The sequence below is a fragment of the Anopheles stephensi genome, chromosome 2 (genome assembly GCF_013141755.1).
Source record: "Anopheles stephensi strain Indian chromosome 2, UCI_ANSTEP_V1.0, whole genome shotgun sequence".
NCBI lineage: Eukaryota > Metazoa > Arthropoda > Insecta > Diptera > Culicidae > Anopheles > Anopheles stephensi.
This window is the reverse complement of record NC_050202.1, coordinates 70,241,082-70,257,574: the sequence shown is the minus strand read 5'-3', so window position 1 is coordinate 70,257,574 and position 16,493 is coordinate 70,241,082. Positions and strand designations below refer to the sequence as shown.

Genomic DNA, 16,493 nt, shown 5'->3' with positions numbered 1-16,493 from the left:
GGATAATCCTTGAGGTTAAAAACATTTTGGACGTTGTAACAGCAAACAAACTACCTTGCTGTTGTAAGAAACATTTTGTCAACACTTTCCGCGAATGTTTGAGGTTGATAATGAACTAACATAAAAGGCACACGGCCGCGACTGTCTTTACTGAATCATTCTTTGCCGAGGATCTCAGCTGTGAGTGGTTTGTTTTGATTCGGCGAGCTCACAATTACACAAGCAAAAGGGGCATGCGATTGTGCAGTGTTCGAAGCTTTGATTACGCCCTGAACATTCCTAGAATCGTGGTTGATGTGACAGGTACGTCAATATTGAAATGCAATTAATGAACAAAAAGGTGTTGATTAGTTTGTGGTTATTTTAAACCACTTTTGAAAATGTTAATAACTTCCGCAATATTCATTTTACAATTTGTCAATCAAATGAAACTCCTAAAGCTAGCAGTCTACCTCCTGTACAACACAAATTAATTAGATTCCACAACAGAAAGTGGCATGAAATATTGACAGCTTCGATGATAAACCTAACGAGATGACACAAACGAGAGGAAACAACTTTTCACCCATGTAATGCTATCATCTATTCACACGCATTACAGTTATCTCCGGCAAAGAAATGTCCTCTAATAGTCCTACTTACCTTGGTAAGTGTATCCCGACTCAGGCCATGGAAAACTGGAACCACCGTGACATATGTTTATCGCAAAGTCCTTCACGTGAAAGAAAAAACTGCTCCAGCTTCGGCATTTGGGTCACCCATTTCCATCGCACTCATGTTTCAATGACACTTACTGTCACTTCGCGTGCACATACCATCGCCAGACCACTGCAAACTTAGATGCATCCCGCAAGGAAACCTGGGACCCGCTTCGATATGGGTCAGCGAAGATAACCCGCTCCGTGAAGTAGGGCTCCGATCTAGGAGAACGACATTTTTTGCTTCCGGCTGGCTAGATCTAACCATTGGGGGAAAAACTAGTTACATTGATCCTCAACACACATCTCAGCACACGGCTGCTGTGTTGCAAGCTTGCTTCGCTCGAAAATCGAGTCCGATTCCGCTCGATCGTAGCCACAAACCCCTAAAGGTATGCAATCTTGTGTCGTGTAACGAGCACGATAAAGCCCACACCACAGCTCGAAAGCTCGCCAACCATTAGAAAGTAGTTTTTCCTGTATGGGGGAAAAAGAAACGTGCGCGAGCCAACTCTTGCAGCTCCCCGGGCCTGATACGGAAGTGTGGTGATGCTGGCCCGGGCCGCAGGAAAGCAAGGCACGAAAATCGGTTCGCACCTAGGTTCGGTGTTGCGTCCGCTCGACGCTCAATAGCTTGCTGTACGCGGTACCGTACGGGTGTGTTTTCCCCAGTTTGACGCTCGAAAAGCATTGGACGCAACATTGCATTTACACTGACATCGTTCGGTTGCATTTGAACGTTTAGTGTGTGTTTTAAGTTGAAGTTTGTGAGAATTCAGGAACGAAAATTTTTGTGTTAATTCTAATGTTTCCGTTCACTGTGATATCATAGTTCGCCCTACGACTGTTGCTAAAGCTGAGGTGATGTGCTGTGACGATAGCTCCAACCAGCGCACGAGTAGTGAAGTTTACAGTTTCGTGTTTCAGCTTGAACTGTTCGCGCATTTAATTGACCGAGATTCAACCACCCCCGAAATACGGGCTACGTGATAGCTCATAAATGTTTAAAATTTTCCGACCTCAACTACGAACCCAGCGGGTCGGAAGTGGTTGAGCTGCGATCGGCTTGTTAGTAAGGATTGGCAAGTGCGAAAGTGAGGCTGTAAGTGCGTCCACCGAGTGCGTAGTACAGTGTGCGGTTGATGATTTGTTACGCGAAAAGTGAGCCGAGCAAAATACTGACCCAATAGCCGAAGTTTAACGTTGAAAATGAGCAAATCGATGCAGATCAGTGCCATAGTGTTCGTAGCATAGTTTTCCGGTGCGTTCGTGTTGAAACATTGCAAGAAACTGGAGCGTAGTGTTCTAAACTTGGTTCTCAACAAAATCATTTTATTCAAACACCTCAAAACTCCAACAGTCAACAGTGAGCGGGGCAAACCAAGTGTCGAAAAAGCCACACTCTTTCGCTTGCTGTACGTGATCGCTGAAGAGCTCGCTTTAAATGTGCAACCAGCAGTGCGTGATCGATGAACGTCATCCGAACATTTCGGTTCAATGTGGCAAACAGTTAGTGATTTTTTTGTGTACCTAATCCACCAGCTATGCTTTTACGACCATAACAATAACAGTAACGCGAGCGGCTGCGATCCTAACTGCGACAGTAGCAACCACTATCATTACGGCTGCGGCGGTGATCCTATTCACAATGGGTACGGTGAAGGAGCAGTAGCGTTGATCCTCTACTAAGTCCTATACTAATACTACCTCATTCATGTAGACGTAGCGTACCTAGATATACTAATTAACGCGGAACAGCTGCGTAACGTAGTGGCTAGAAGTAGTACAGAACGGAGCGAAACATCATAATTGTCCACCATTAACAAAGCTTTTCATAGCAACATGGTGTCGTGATGCACCCGAAACCGTGTTGCAACCGGTACTGATGCAACCATCTTCTTATCTCTTTCTTGCTTTCCGCATGCTCTTCGAAACGCTCGTTGCAGGTCGATCATAAGTCAGCGGTTAGATGATCGCTGCTCACAAAACGGCCGTCGCCGGTCTTCATCGATCAGTGGGCTGAGTCGGGGCAGTCTCGCCGGTGCCATCATAAACGATCGCGACAATCTGGACATCAGTGCGGTGGCAAGCAGTTTGCGCGATTTCGGTGGCACCGGCGGTGGATCAGCGGCGCTAGGTGCTACCGTTGCCGGAGCTGCCGGTGGAGCAGCAGCAGCAGCAGCGGCAGGAGGACAGGGATCAACAGGAGCTGGATCAGGTGTCTCGCTGCATGGTAGTGATGCTCGGCGAGAGATCAGTAACAGCGTGCAGGCTCAGATCGAGCGTATGTTTACGGACGTCGCAAAGGAGAACGGTAGCTCGGCCAATGTACAAAGCTTCAGCGTCCGGTGCCTAGGATCGCTGCCACTGAAGGATAAGGTGACGAGCCTGGTCGGTCTCCAGGAGCCTCTGAGACAGCTGTACCTGAGCGGTGCAGGACACGGGGTAAGTTTACAAAAACTTCGGCACACGAAGAATCACATGTAACACCAATGCTGGATGTTCGCTCTTCACGTGGGGTCCTCCATTCCACCACGGACATTAACCATTTTTAAGCGATCGAATTTATTAACACAAATTTAGCCGATCGGTTTCGCTGCCAGTCGTTTATTACGGGTACCCCGATTACCTAACTAATCTAGTGCCTGGTCGGGGTTTTGGTGCCGTACCGTTGCATCAGCTGCGCGAAATAAAAAAACACACACTCATTTGTCCGGAAGTAAATCAAAACACACATTTATTAACACTCATTTCTGCGCAAAGATTTTATCACCACCCGTTAGCTCGCTTAATGAGGAAAGCTATTTCGGCACTGTCTATTTTTACATGTGAAAAGCCACAATGGTGAAGATAATCTGGCAGAAATCAACAACAAACAACCAACCAACCCGACCGCAACCACCCCGTATTGATTGATCGAAAATTTCTTTTTCAAACAATTGATCCAATCACTCCACATATGGGCCTTTTGTTTGATGTGCTGTTTGTTTGGAAGCATCAGGTCAGCTTTTTCTTCGGTGCATTGGCATCGGGCGGAAATACTGTCTAAAAGAAGGCATCGCCATCAACATGAACGAGTCCCTCATCTCCCTTCAGATTGAGCACCGCTTTCGAGAGACATTCACAAATACCGTCGATGGTACTTGTGCTCTGCTGTGTTGTCTTTACAAGACGGATCCTAACTATTGAGGTGCATCTGTTGGATGAATGTTGGATGCTAAGAGGAGATGAAAAATTAAACATCCCCACGAGAAACGAGGAAATGAAACTAAAGACATGTCGGCGAAGTTGTGCGTTGCGTGTTAGAAATCACGTTCGTTAATTAATTTGAGCATTTGCCAGTGGCAATTGTTTTGCGTGAGTATTTGTATGGATCGTTTCATAGTCTTAAACTTTAAAGCGAAGTATCAGTGATATCTACCCACAAAATCATTTTAAAGCTGTGCATTCATTTGTTGTTTAATAAAGACATGTTTACATCTTCACCAACAATTTAAATATAGATATTCATGTATCATATTCTCACATTGCTCATAAGGGGGATGATCATGCTGCGATCATGCCAGCCTCTCACTGGTACTGATTGAAATATCTGCTGCACTATATCTTGCACTAACGATCGTACGCCACCAGTCCAGTCCAGATAGATAGTTCCGTTCGTTGGGTTTTATTCGCCCGTCTTTTGATTCCTTGAACATTCCTTCCTGCTACGTTCGTTTTCGTAGAGATTGACCCCAAAGTTGGTCAAAAACAAAAAAAAAAGATATCCGTGCCAAGTAGTTCCGAGGGCGCTCTGGTCTCATCCGAGCAAGCACAGAAATCCATCTGCCGTAACGGCAACGATTTGATGGTTTTTTTTTTTCTTGTGGTACCACCAACCATTTTATGAAGCCTATGGTGAGGTTGATCTTTCGTCAAGCAATTAGCGACTCGAGATCCGTACGGGCTGAAGTCTCGGAAACGGCCTCGGGTGGAATTTATATAAAAACGGCATAATGCCCATAGGGTTAAGCTGGACATCGTTGGGATGTTTTATAGTAGGACCATGACACAAATGGCATGTTTGAGTGTGTTGTACTACTTAAGCTACCATATAATGCTATCGATATGCAACCAGTCAGTAGATATGCAACGGAGAGTAGAAAAAGAGTCCTCATTCTTGCTTTCTTGTCGAGATCTTGTGCCCTCATGGAAATTGTTTCTTCAATATTTCTTATAGTTGATACGTTACTTACATTGTATCTATTCATTTGAATGTCTAGACTACGCTTATTTGCTCATATAGAATATGTTCAGATTTCGTGTAAAAGTTATTGAATCGCTCTTCCGATAGTTTTATTTCCCTCTTCGCATATCTTTAACGAGCATAATCGAGTGGCGAAATCGCTTTAGTCACGGCGAGCCTCTTCATCAGCTTTCCCGAGCCGATCATTAAAATTCCCCAATCCGGCCTACACCACCACAATGAGCGGGGACTGTTTTAAATAGTCATAAAACTCATCCAGCAAGAAAAAAAACACAGACACACTTAGACAGTAAACCCCCCTACATGTTCCAAGCCGGTCGTGAATATATCTTAATGTTTTTTAAAACCGTGGCTTTCCGTTCGGTAATTTTACTTTTCGCATATTCATGTGCACTTACACTCATCTCATTTGCGCGCACCCGTGTGCATGCGAATGAAACCGGTGGATAGTGCTATTGCTGCCATTGTGGCGAGGTGGCTTCTATCCGTCGATGAAAAGCGAAACACAAAAACGGCGCACTCACGCATAAGCTACGTCACCTGCACGATTCACGACTCACGTCGTCACGCTGGGTCGTCACACCGACCGCTCCCTCGCCGACTGGGAGGGGTGGGTAAATTGGTGGAAAGTGAAATTGGCTGCACCTACACCTATCACCATGGGTTAACGTGGGCCAATCGTGTGAAATCCTATCGGTCGGCAGGATTTTGGTCAGGCCGCCCATTCAGCGATGGGCGCCCCGAAAAGAAATCTCATAATGCGACTAATTATGATCGCTTGCTAGCGCTACCCGATTATGAATGGTGGTGGAGCGCAGTGCAGTGGAGAAGCCACACTGATACGAATGGAAACCGTGTAAGCGCCAGTTTTGTCTAACGAACTGTGAAATGTGCATAAATCAGCGCCCGTGCCCGTGTAACGCTGGTTGACGCAAGTGCCATATTTAGTGTCGCTCGTCCCGGGGCTACCCTTGAAGAGTTTCAGTCAACACTGGAAAGGTGTTACAATCAGCAGCAGAAAAACGAACTTGCTGGCTACCCAACCCATCGTGTGGGTGGAGTGCGTCTTGGAAGTATTTCAAAAAGTAGTTTTAAATGACAGCATCTCATACAGATATATTTAGCTGAAGGTTCCGGATCGCCCACCTATCGAAGATTTCACCAAAGGAAATTGTCAACTCAAAATAACGCTTTATCCCGGTTTGCTGCAATATCTTTACTCAACTCCACCACCTAAACTGGTCCTTAAAGTTGGTCAGAAAGAGAGTCCACCAAACAATACTTGAAGTTACAAATCTTGGAGTAAACGAGGATTTCTGTCTATTAACTCTAGTTTGGTTGATATAAACCCAAAAGAGCGAAATAAGCGTTACTGACCGTTACCTTCTTCTTCCTTGACACTACAAAACCTTGAGAGGTATCGACCAGCCATTTTAGGCATTCTGTGACTTGAATTTACCCTTAGATTCAATTTTGGATTGTGGTGCATTTTCATATTTATCGTGAGACCTGGAAACTATATTACTACAATCTTAAAGCCTACATTTAGTTTAGTAACATTTCAAACCGTTATATGCTTGTTCATCAGAAAAACGAGCCAAAGAGGATTTCTTCCCCACTCAAAACCAACTCAAGTCTCACGCTTCAAATCAAACACCGCAAGAATTAGTTCACGATACCAAGCTCCAGTGTCCTCACTCACAAAGAACTGACCCACATACTGCCGGTGCGTACATCTTATCCACCCGTCTTTGGTCTTTGTACTGCTTTCAAAAGTGGGCCAATATGGTGCTGAGTTACAAGTTTTGCTAAAAAGACTCCCATCTTATCCCAGCAGTACATCCGTGCATGCTCGAACCAGTTCCGATGCGGAGCTTGGTGTGCTGCTCACTGTGTGTCCAGTAGCTGATAGTGGGATAGACACCTTCCTCCCCACATACACACACACACATACTGTCCGATAAAACTGGTTCAGTTTGACACACTTTAATTGCAACAATTTTTCTATTACTTTTCCTCCCTACCATGCGCCTAAGCCGGCTAGATACCGCAGGCACGCTCCATCCTCGGCGATTGGCAATGGTATTGAATTCGTGGAAAAACGGAACGATGGAATGGGCTGTAGTTGGAGTGTCCGGAAGACCGAACTGATCAGGTCGCACCGGGAGGTTGCATCCGCGCCGGGCAAGAAAGTAACGCGAGCCTCCGCGACCCAGTTACCAGCGGGTTGGCCTAGGCAGTAAACGGAAACTTATTGAAGGTTGGGGAAAAATGGAATCGAATAACAAATACAAAAAAGACTTCGCAGCACCTGCAGTACTGAAAACACGAAAAACGGCAACCTTTTTCCCGGACGGCCTGGCACTCTGAAACGAGCTGCACTCCAACCAGGGCTCCAAGTGCATGGTTCGGTCAGGAAAATCAAGATCAAAATCAATGCAAAACCAGTTCCGTTCGATGCTCCATTAGCGCGCGTAGGTTGGCAAGAAAACCCCTAAGTAACGGAATGGGCAGTCTAGTTTTCGATTTCCCGTAGGTTTTCTTGCCAAACAGGGACTATTCACAGTTTTGCCTCCTTTTTTTGTGTTGTTGTTGTGCACGTGCTCTAATTATAGTATTTGCAATGGTAATCACATAAACTGCGGAAAGATTAACGCGAGAGTGCGATTTGTGTTCCAATTGCAGCGGAATTCCTCTTCCTCTTTTCTGATTGTGCTGGATTTTTTTCTTCTGTTTATTATTGTTAAAACGGCTTCACGTTTGTGATATCTAATGGCATATCCCGTTCAAAATGACGATCGGCCCGCGGGAAATACAAAGATTGGTTGGTTCGCAAACCGTCGTACATAATTGTTTATGTTGCACGATTCGGAAGACAATTGATTCAGATCGATCGCAGTCCTGGGCAGATATCGATACACTCAACTAACGCTATCGTAACGCACAGCTGCAATGAAAAATTTGTGTCCATTTTCCGCGCCTTTTTCCACCCCAAAACGACTGTGTTTCCGATTGTGCTGATCCGCTGGTCTGATTAAATGGTAAAATAGTTACGCAGAGAGAAAGGCGACCGGGTTTTTTTTTAAGCTGTGTCTGTGTGTTTGGGAAGCTGGTTGGTGCGCATCTAGACGAGCGAAGGTTTGATTTGAAATCCAAAATTTCACCCAAATACGCATCGAAGCGCCACGCCAAGTGATACGTCGATCCGACCGGCCGCTGGAAGCACGGACCGGCGACTGTTGGCGATACTGATTTTATTTCAGTTTCGGTGTTGTTGGTTTTTCTTCTTTCGGGGTTTAATTCACTGATCTCAATGCTCGTCAAGGTCTGTAGTCTGTAAGGCAGGCAACTATTTTATGAGCAAGAAGACAAAAACGCTGCCTCACTAAAGCACAAGTTCGGATTGATTTACTTTCGATGAAAATATATCAAAGCCGTTCCTCATTTTCGTAAATAGCAACAGCCAACAGGGAAGTAATCGTTTAGTGATCACAGAATACTTCAAAGCTATCTGCTCCATATTTTGAACCAATCTCAAGGTATCTTTAAAGAATTCTCATTCTAGGCATTTAGCTACAAAGAGGAAGTGGCAATAGATCAAGTTGATTGCTCTGTTGTCTATTAAGACATTCATTTCGCAGTTTTCGGATTAATGTCAATAGATGATCTTCAAACTTTCGGAAAGTACTCGAAACGCTATCGAAGCTCACCATACCTTGACCAGCTACAACCGATTTTCCCGTCCAAAGTCTGGAAAGATTCACCACTCACGATAACCCCTTCCTGACGGTTAAAGCTTCCTTCTTCAGGAGTCTGTATGAAACTGCAAACCATTTTCCATGCCCCATTTGCATACGAACTTCAAGATGATCGTACCCGAAAACAGAGAAGAAAAAAACACTACAAAACAGCCGACAATCACCGTGAAACTTTCGCCCAAGCTCCAGCGCAGAGCATTGCTTTAATGAGTACACGGGTACGGGCCCGATTTTAATTTGTGCCTAACCTCTTCTAATGAAACCGGCTAAGCGCAGCGACGACACCAGGTTCGACATCAGGATCGACCTGCACCGGACGGAAAACTGTAGGCGCGTCGGGGTTTTCCAGTGTTCCGACCTTCTCAATGCATTTGGTTTAATTGCCAATTTTGCACTGGCAAGTGTTGTGGAACAAAAGTGAAACCAAATGCCTTACCCGATAGAAAGATTACCATTTCATTTCCTCGAGTGCTGCTCCGCACAATCAAAGTTCGCTTCTATCTGTTGCATTTTTTAAAACGGACTGGTGAAAGTGTTGTTTAACGAAGCCATCGCTTAAGTATCATAGTGCAAAAAAAAAACAAGACGGATAAATGATTTAGGGTGAATCATCTAATTGATAGAACTGACTGGCGGTTTCTTTTCATGAAGCAGATTAATGACCAGAGATTGTCACCTCGATCAGTTAGTGCGGGCGGTATTTTAAAAGGGCATTTTTCATTTGAAATTTATTTCTTCGAGACTTTGATGAAGGGGCGATCCGGTGTTAGAGGGAACAACTGCACCGGTCTTCATACGGCAGGAATGGGGCTCAAATTTCATCTGGATCGTTCCCCCATTGTGAAATTTGACTATCCAACTACGTGATATCATTAAATAAGCTAGCAATGGCGGGCATGACCTTAAGAAGTCAAGGCCAAGAAGAGAGAGACTTCGGAACAATGTCTTTAAAATCCTCATTTACTTTAATACCTCAGAACAACATCGCTATCGCGTGTAAACACCCAGATCCTCGCTGTCCTATTAAACTTCCCGAAATAGCAAACAATAGCTTCAAAAGAACAAGTGACCTACATCTCACAACAAAGCTTAAGCCTCGCCAAATACATCTTTGGTTCCCATTTACTTTAACTAAACCCCAGTCTTATTCCCTATCGAACGCTTTCCGTATTCGATTCAGCCAGCATTTTTTTCTTCATACTCTCTACAAAATTACTTTTTGAACGGCAGTTGAAAACGGGTCCCGTTATGCGGCTCTAACCAGCTTCCCTAACAACTAGCCGGATGGTAAGGTCGATAATAGTGATTCCTATGCTGCCGAAGAAGAGCATAATTGTCGGTCCGGGCTGCGCAGGTCAATATCGACGTATCACCAGGGCAGACCAGCTGCGAACCATGATGCGCTATCGTACAAACACCTATCTCACACCTCAAGAGTTTACATTGAAGCGAACTGGTGGAGAAAATACAGTTATCAAAGAGGCCAGCCCAATGCGTAGATAGAAGAGGGATCGGTGGGTAAATTATAACTCCGGACCGGGTTTTACAAATTTCACCTTACCACCCGAACGCTAGAAAGCGTATACCCTTTAGCTAGCAGCAGCAACAGCAGCATGCTAATGGTGGTGCATTATCTCACAGTTCTGGCAAAGCTTCCCAAGCACGCAGCTAGCTAATTAATTGACCGATTATCAAATTAGGCAATTTTGATGGTGCCGGTGAGGTTCGAGCTAGAGGCTGGCTAACCAGCTAATCATCAAGCTCCCAGGCAATGGAAAACGGAATGGAAAACTGGCTAACGTGATAATGGTGAGCCGGTTCATTAAAAACAGCATTTGCCAAATTTACAACCATTTGCAGTTTTTCGCCTTCAGAATGAAGCGTTATTAATTTTTGTTGTAGTGATGTAGTGAGGCCCGGCGTTCCCGAAGCGAAGGCACCACGTTGCGTTAACTGCATCGATTTAATACAGTGCAGTGTGATGATAACATTCATTTTGCAGTCGACGATAAGGAGTTTAAATTGAATCAATTTTGTTAAACATCTCCTAAACATGGATATTTACTGCCCATACTCCCGTGGTCGGTAAAGCTGTCTGTTCGGATGATTGGAGTAGCGTGTAGCATCGAATGCATGTTGCTGGATACAACCGACTAATTGAACAGAAACATCACCCCGGCTAGCAGCGGCTCAGACAGACAGGCACAATATTTGTGTTAAACGTTAATTATCAAAACTGTGCCACTTATCCGTCCGGGGGCCCCAAACTTGAACTGCCATTGTCGATAGCTTGCTGAGGGAAAACCAAGAAGCAAACCTCCCCCAACTCGAAAGCTCGCATCCATGAAGTGAAATTCCAATCGGTCGGTTCGATGCGTTTCTTTTCCGCGCTCGAACACTCGAACGAAGCAACCTGATTCCAAAAGCACCAAATAAACTCCGAAAGATTTGTGGTGGTTTTGGCAGTTTAGGAAAATTGTAGGGGTTTTTTTTGCGCAAGTGAGTGCGCCATATCTTCAACCATTTTCTACAACGCTTGCTCTGCGCTCCCAGCTGGAGCGGGAAGCCCTCCGGTGTGTAACATATTGATGAATTGAAGCCCTAGCGAACGATGACGGCTACGACGCCATTCACAACAAAGGCTGCCCAAAATGGGTCAGCTCGCAGGGGTCAAACGGTTAACCAGTCAATTTTTCAAACGGGAAAAACGCATCAGACGTCCAACTAGATAAACTGCCGGAAAACGATGGTGAACTAGCGATTGATGAACTTTTTCTTTTTGCGCCATTCGCTTCTCACCTCAACTCTAGACGCAGACCGGAGGATCGCTCGACATCAGCCCGATTGGGTTGCGTATAAGGGCGGGCAGTGGCAAGGAACCGTCCGTGACGCCGTTTCAAAACATTGCGGTGTGGTCGGCGGTCAAGTTCGTCGTGTCGGGTGCTGAGGGTGGTGCCGCCTTTCTGCCACTCATCACCGATCCGGAAAACATCGATAAGAGCTCATTGTTTCGTCCGCTAAGGTAAGGTGCAACAGCTTTTCCAGCTTTAACTGCTCAATATTTCTGACGTTTAATATCCATCCAATCCCCCTACTGTGCAGTGCGGCCGATAAGCGTCGGCTTTCGTCCGGCATACATTCGCCACTGTTTGCGATCGTGATGCGATCGACGACCGTGCCACGCCAGCTAGAATGCCACGGATTCGTCTGCCAGACGCCGGAAGATGCCATTGTGATTGCGGCAACGCTCTACCAAAGCCTGATGGCCCACATGAGCAGCGGCGATGTAGGTGTTGTAATGCGCGTGAAGTGAAGTTAACCTTTTAACTAAGTTGCTTGGTTCATCTATCGCACCACAGAACCAGCGCCCGAAGCGTCCCAAGAATCGGAACGGAGTAAGCTGCATGAGCATTGCGAGCAGCACGGTGACCACCAACACCCATCTGCAGAGTGGCTCCACCAAGCTGTCGTCGCGGAGATCGAGCGCCAGCCAGCGAAGTATGCTGCCACCACCACCGAGACCTCCGCGCATGAAGCGCAGCGCGACGAGCTCGCTGAGCGGCGAAAGTGATGCCGTCGTTGGTGCGAATGACGACGAATCGTCGACCGAGGAACGGCGGAAGAAAAACGTCAAGAACAAGCGGCCACCCCCGATTCCACCGAACCCACCGAGGGCAAGTAAGTGTTAAGGACTCGTTGTGCTGCCTCAATTCCACATCTTACTAACCTATACCATCTCGCGGCGTTTCTTCTCAGTCTCTAACAGACCGATGCTGGACGAGATCTATACCGATCGGAGCCATTCGAACGACGAAAATGGAATTGCCGCTAAGGAAGGTCCGTACCCGGCGCTCACCGACAACTCGACCGGGGACATACTGACCCGGGTGGCCATACCGCGCTCCGGGAGCTTCCTGAACACGGCCGGCCTGACAAGGTACAAATCGCGTGCCACACGGCGGCACACGGGCAAGGTGGGCGGTGGGGGCGGTTCGCCGCTCGGGTTCAGTGAGCTGTTCAACGAGTTCCGGCTGCAGGAGAATCTGCACTCGCTGGACGAGATCCTGAATGCCATAATTAACTCGGACGGTATGTCGTTCAACGATCTGAAACCGATCTACAAGGAGTTTCTGCTCAAGCTCGCCGTCACGCTGACGAAGGACGAGCTGTACCAGCGCTCGAAGAGCATCATGCGCCGGCAGAAGAAGAAAAAGTTGAAGCGAAGAAACAGTAACGTGCAGGTAAGCTGGGAGGCGGTGTACGAGAGTAGGTATAGGTTACGCATACGAACATAACACACCACTGCACCATTTGGCTAACGGAAGACGATTAGGGTTTTAGGGGGCGGCCCTCGGACAGACGGTAGACACGCGGGACACTGAAACATGAGAGTACAACATTGTAATACGTTCTATCGACTATCCGCACCGGTTGAGAGCACTGTAGACACTAGACATACTGGTAGACGAGTAGAATAGGACAGTGGGTTTGGGCTACTAACGGATACGTTACAAATATCGGAGCGATAACATAACACCTTTCATCACATTTTGAGCAACAGTGCAGAGCAGTACATCTAAGAAGCATCACAACACAACAACCGCACACCGTTGACGTTTGTATCGCCAGGAAAGACCTCGAAACATGAAGATGTTTTGCCCACACGGACATTCATTGGCGAATAACTGGACATTAATGGCCACTGTAGAAAACAACCATAGAAAACTAATAAATTTACTATCTTCAAGCTAAACCAACCTCTCTGTTGTCTAACCTGTAATTTCCTGTAGAACTCTGCGTAGACTAGCTACTCAACGCCCAATGCCTCCAGCACTAACGATTTGCTCTCATATCCTCAGAACCAGCGACGCAAGCTGCTCATTGGGGCCAAAGGTCTCAAGAAGGTGTTTCGGTTCGGTAAGTTTCGCAGCAAAAAAAGCACGGGCAGCAACACCGGAGGAGCTCATGCAGGGAGCGGTCATGGCGTCGGCAACGGGCGAACTGGTGGCCACGGAAACGGAGCTGCTGGAAACGGTGGTGCACACGCGGCGGGCGGGCACCACGGTACGGCGACGAGTGGCCGGGTCCATCAGCTCGCAGACCAGCTATCACTGGATCTTAAAGCGGCCGGAAAGAAGGACCGATCACGAATTGCAACTAGTGGTTCAGAAGTTTCAGACGCTCGACATGAGCATACACTGACCGCACACAACAGGAACAGCTCGAGCGGGTACGTAGCGAGGCGTTGGTGTTAGAAGTGCCTATCATGCTAACGCGTTCTCCCTTTCCCCTGCAGCTATGTATCGTGTTCGGAGTGTAGCTACGATTCGGATGCCTGTACCTGTACCTCGGCCGATCGGTGCTACTGCAGCTTAGGTGGTGACGATATCAATGCCAAACTGAACCAGGCTAGCAATCGTAGTTCGGCCCCAAGCTGCCGAAGTGAGGACAAATGCTACTGCTCGATGGGCGAGACACCGAACGAGGAAGGCTCGACGACCTGGTGCGACACGGACAGTTGCATCAGCAACGAGAAGTGCTATTGCTCCACGCGCCATGGTCAGGTCGCCAAGTGTGCTAATGGTGGAACGGCCGGTGTTCATTGCTCGGCTAAGCCATCCAACAGCAAGTCGGCTAAGGTGGACAAGTTGGCACTGGACTACGAACTGTTCACCGTTGGTGGAAGCGGCCGGCCAGTGAAAGCATCCGAAGCGCTTAGCGTCAAGAAAACGGTTGAGGTCGCGGCCGAGTTTGCGGACGTCAAGCTTAGCCAGACGACAGACATTACGAACCTGAAGGCGGATGCACAATCAAGCGCCACATCGGGCAGCTCATCGCTAGTGTCCACCACGAAGAAGTCCGGTGACCATCGGAACGCTTCCAGCCGCCACCATGGCCATAATCACCATCACACGCACAATCATCGCGATCAGGAAAACGATCAGAAGCGATCGAACGGTGGTCAGGTGAGCAGCAATAGTGGCAGCAGCAATAGTAATCTTCACTACCACCGTCATCACTACAGCACCAGCACGAAGAAAAAGGGCCTACCGATGCAGCTTCCGGGCAGTGACTATCAGTACATTCACTCGACACAGTCGGATCTGATAGTGCGCAGCAGCAAGCAGGAGCTGAAGAACCCCAGACGTATGACAAAGTCGGAGAGCTACTATCAGGCTGGTCGACCGGTCAGCTCTTCGCTCGGGTTGGAAGATTCGTTGGGCTATCTGCCTTAGGGATGTAGCAGTGTGTTATATTGTTTTGCTTTGCTTTCGAACTCACTCAAACACAAGTACGATTTTTTTCCTGAAAGTAAACGGCGCATCCGATCTCGAACCGTTCCGGCAGATCCGGTTGGATCAGACCTCGGCACCCGTTTGGAGAACATAGCCGTTGTTTACTCTCAGCGAAGATAAGCTTCCTTGTTTCCATTTCTTCTTTTGCCCCGTTGGTGTGCTCTTGGCCAATTTGCTTCCATATGTGCAGGACACACTTTGCAGCGCATTTATAAGTATTCGAACACGACGCAGACCAGCGCTTCCTGGCGGTGGACTTCATGCCTCCATAAAGCTAGTACATCGCTTCCGTCATCTTTGGGATATCTTGATGAGGCAAATTGGACCTCACAAATAATACTCTCGTTTTTAACATACAAACTAAGAAACGTAAAATACTCTCCGCTGGCAGCTGTGCAGGGATGCGCTTGGCTGCCTACCTACCTTTTTCTATTGGGATGGTTTTAACCGAATTAGACAAACTGTCTAAGCTGTACAATATGTGGTAACGGTTGGGTACCTACTAGCAAGTTGGTTTATTTTAATGTCAAGAATACTTCACACGTAGCACTTACGAACAATGTTTTGTGGCGGGTGTCATAGAACGACCTACACAGTCTAGACTAAGAGCAGTCGCGGTACAACAGCAGGATTCACTATTTTCCTGTGTATGACATTCGAACTGTTGGCTGTATCTATGTGTCTGGCACCTCTCTAGGAGGTTTAATAGAGCTAGAGCTCTTGCTTAAGACATTTCTACACTGCTGAAGCGTCAACACGATGACATTCAAGGTGTGGAAGACCTACGTTAAGCATCCTTTCAGCAGTACGGCTACACGAAGGAGAAGACTTACTATTTATTTTAGGACTACATTTTGTTTTAAACACACTTTCCGTGCAATACACATATAGTTCGTGGTAAGAGGAACCCCCCAGGTGCAATAATTAACAGGGCTAACGTTTACGTGCAATGAGCGATGCTATTCTTATTCGACAACAATCATAAGCTGTAGGAAACAGTATGGGAATATAGTGATAAGTATGGAAACAATCGTAGTGCAATAAAACTCTTCAATTTAAAACCTAACGCAACTTCCATTTTTTCTCCCAAATAAAAATGTTACAACAACGAGGGGACCATTTCTTGAGTAGAAATTCCCTACGCACGCAACACGGCACAACATATTTTTCAAAATATCACATTCAAAGTTCACGCAAGGCTATCGCCAACAGCTGACCGTCTGTTATTATCTCCGAGTGCGAACGAATCTCCATGTCTACTAGAAACTCGCCCGGCCCGACAAGGTACGCCGATAGGAAGGGAAGGAAAATTGTTGTGTGTTCCTTAGACCCTGTTTTTTTGTTGTTGTTGGATTTGCAACGCAACATGTTTGTGTAAAGAAACATTCCAACTTTTCTGTGTAAGTACCAGGGAGGCTCGAACAGGCTGAGCCGAAATCTGCTCTATCACGCTATTTGTCTCTGTAGTTCGTTGTTGTTTTGTGCGATAAGGAAG

At 46.7% G+C, this 16,493-nt stretch overlaps 2 protein-coding genes across 9 annotated transcripts in view; one reads left to right on the top strand and one right to left on the bottom strand.

Moving 5' to 3' along the window:
• LOC118504597 (leucine-rich repeat-containing protein 40-like) overlaps positions 1-204 on the bottom strand; it is a 36,872-nt gene extending 36,668 nt beyond the window's left edge. For 5 of the 6 annotated variants that reach the window (XR_004905321.1, XR_004905322.1, XM_036039262.1 and 2 more), the window contains exon 1: positions 55-204. Coding sequence is in view for 3 of the 6 variants with exons in the window: in XM_036039262.1 (XP_035895155.1) it covers positions 55-122 (68 nt within the window). In the remaining 3 variants the exon portion in view is untranslated. The remainder of the gene's footprint in view (positions 1-54) is intronic. The other variant, XM_036039259.1, reaches the window with a different exon arrangement.
• LOC118504589 overlaps positions 1-16,064 on the top strand; it is a 33,598-nt gene extending 17,534 nt beyond the window's left edge. For 2 of the 3 annotated variants that reach the window (XM_036039244.1, XM_036039243.1), the window contains exons 3-9: positions 2,645-3,143; positions 11,513-11,724; positions 11,805-11,988; positions 12,062-12,380; positions 12,459-12,943; positions 13,562-13,932; positions 13,999-16,064. In XM_036039244.1, coding sequence (XP_035895137.1) covers positions 2,645-3,143; positions 11,513-11,724; positions 11,805-11,988; positions 12,062-12,380; positions 12,459-12,943; positions 13,562-13,932; positions 13,999-14,938 — 3,010 coding nt within the window. In that variant the 3' untranslated portion in view covers positions 14,939-16,064. The remainder of the gene's footprint in view (positions 1-2,644; positions 3,144-11,512; positions 11,725-11,804; positions 11,989-12,061; positions 12,381-12,458; positions 12,944-13,561; positions 13,933-13,998) is intronic. The other variant, XM_036039245.1, reaches the window with a different exon arrangement.
• The last annotated feature ends 429 nt before the right edge of the window (positions 16,065-16,493 follow it).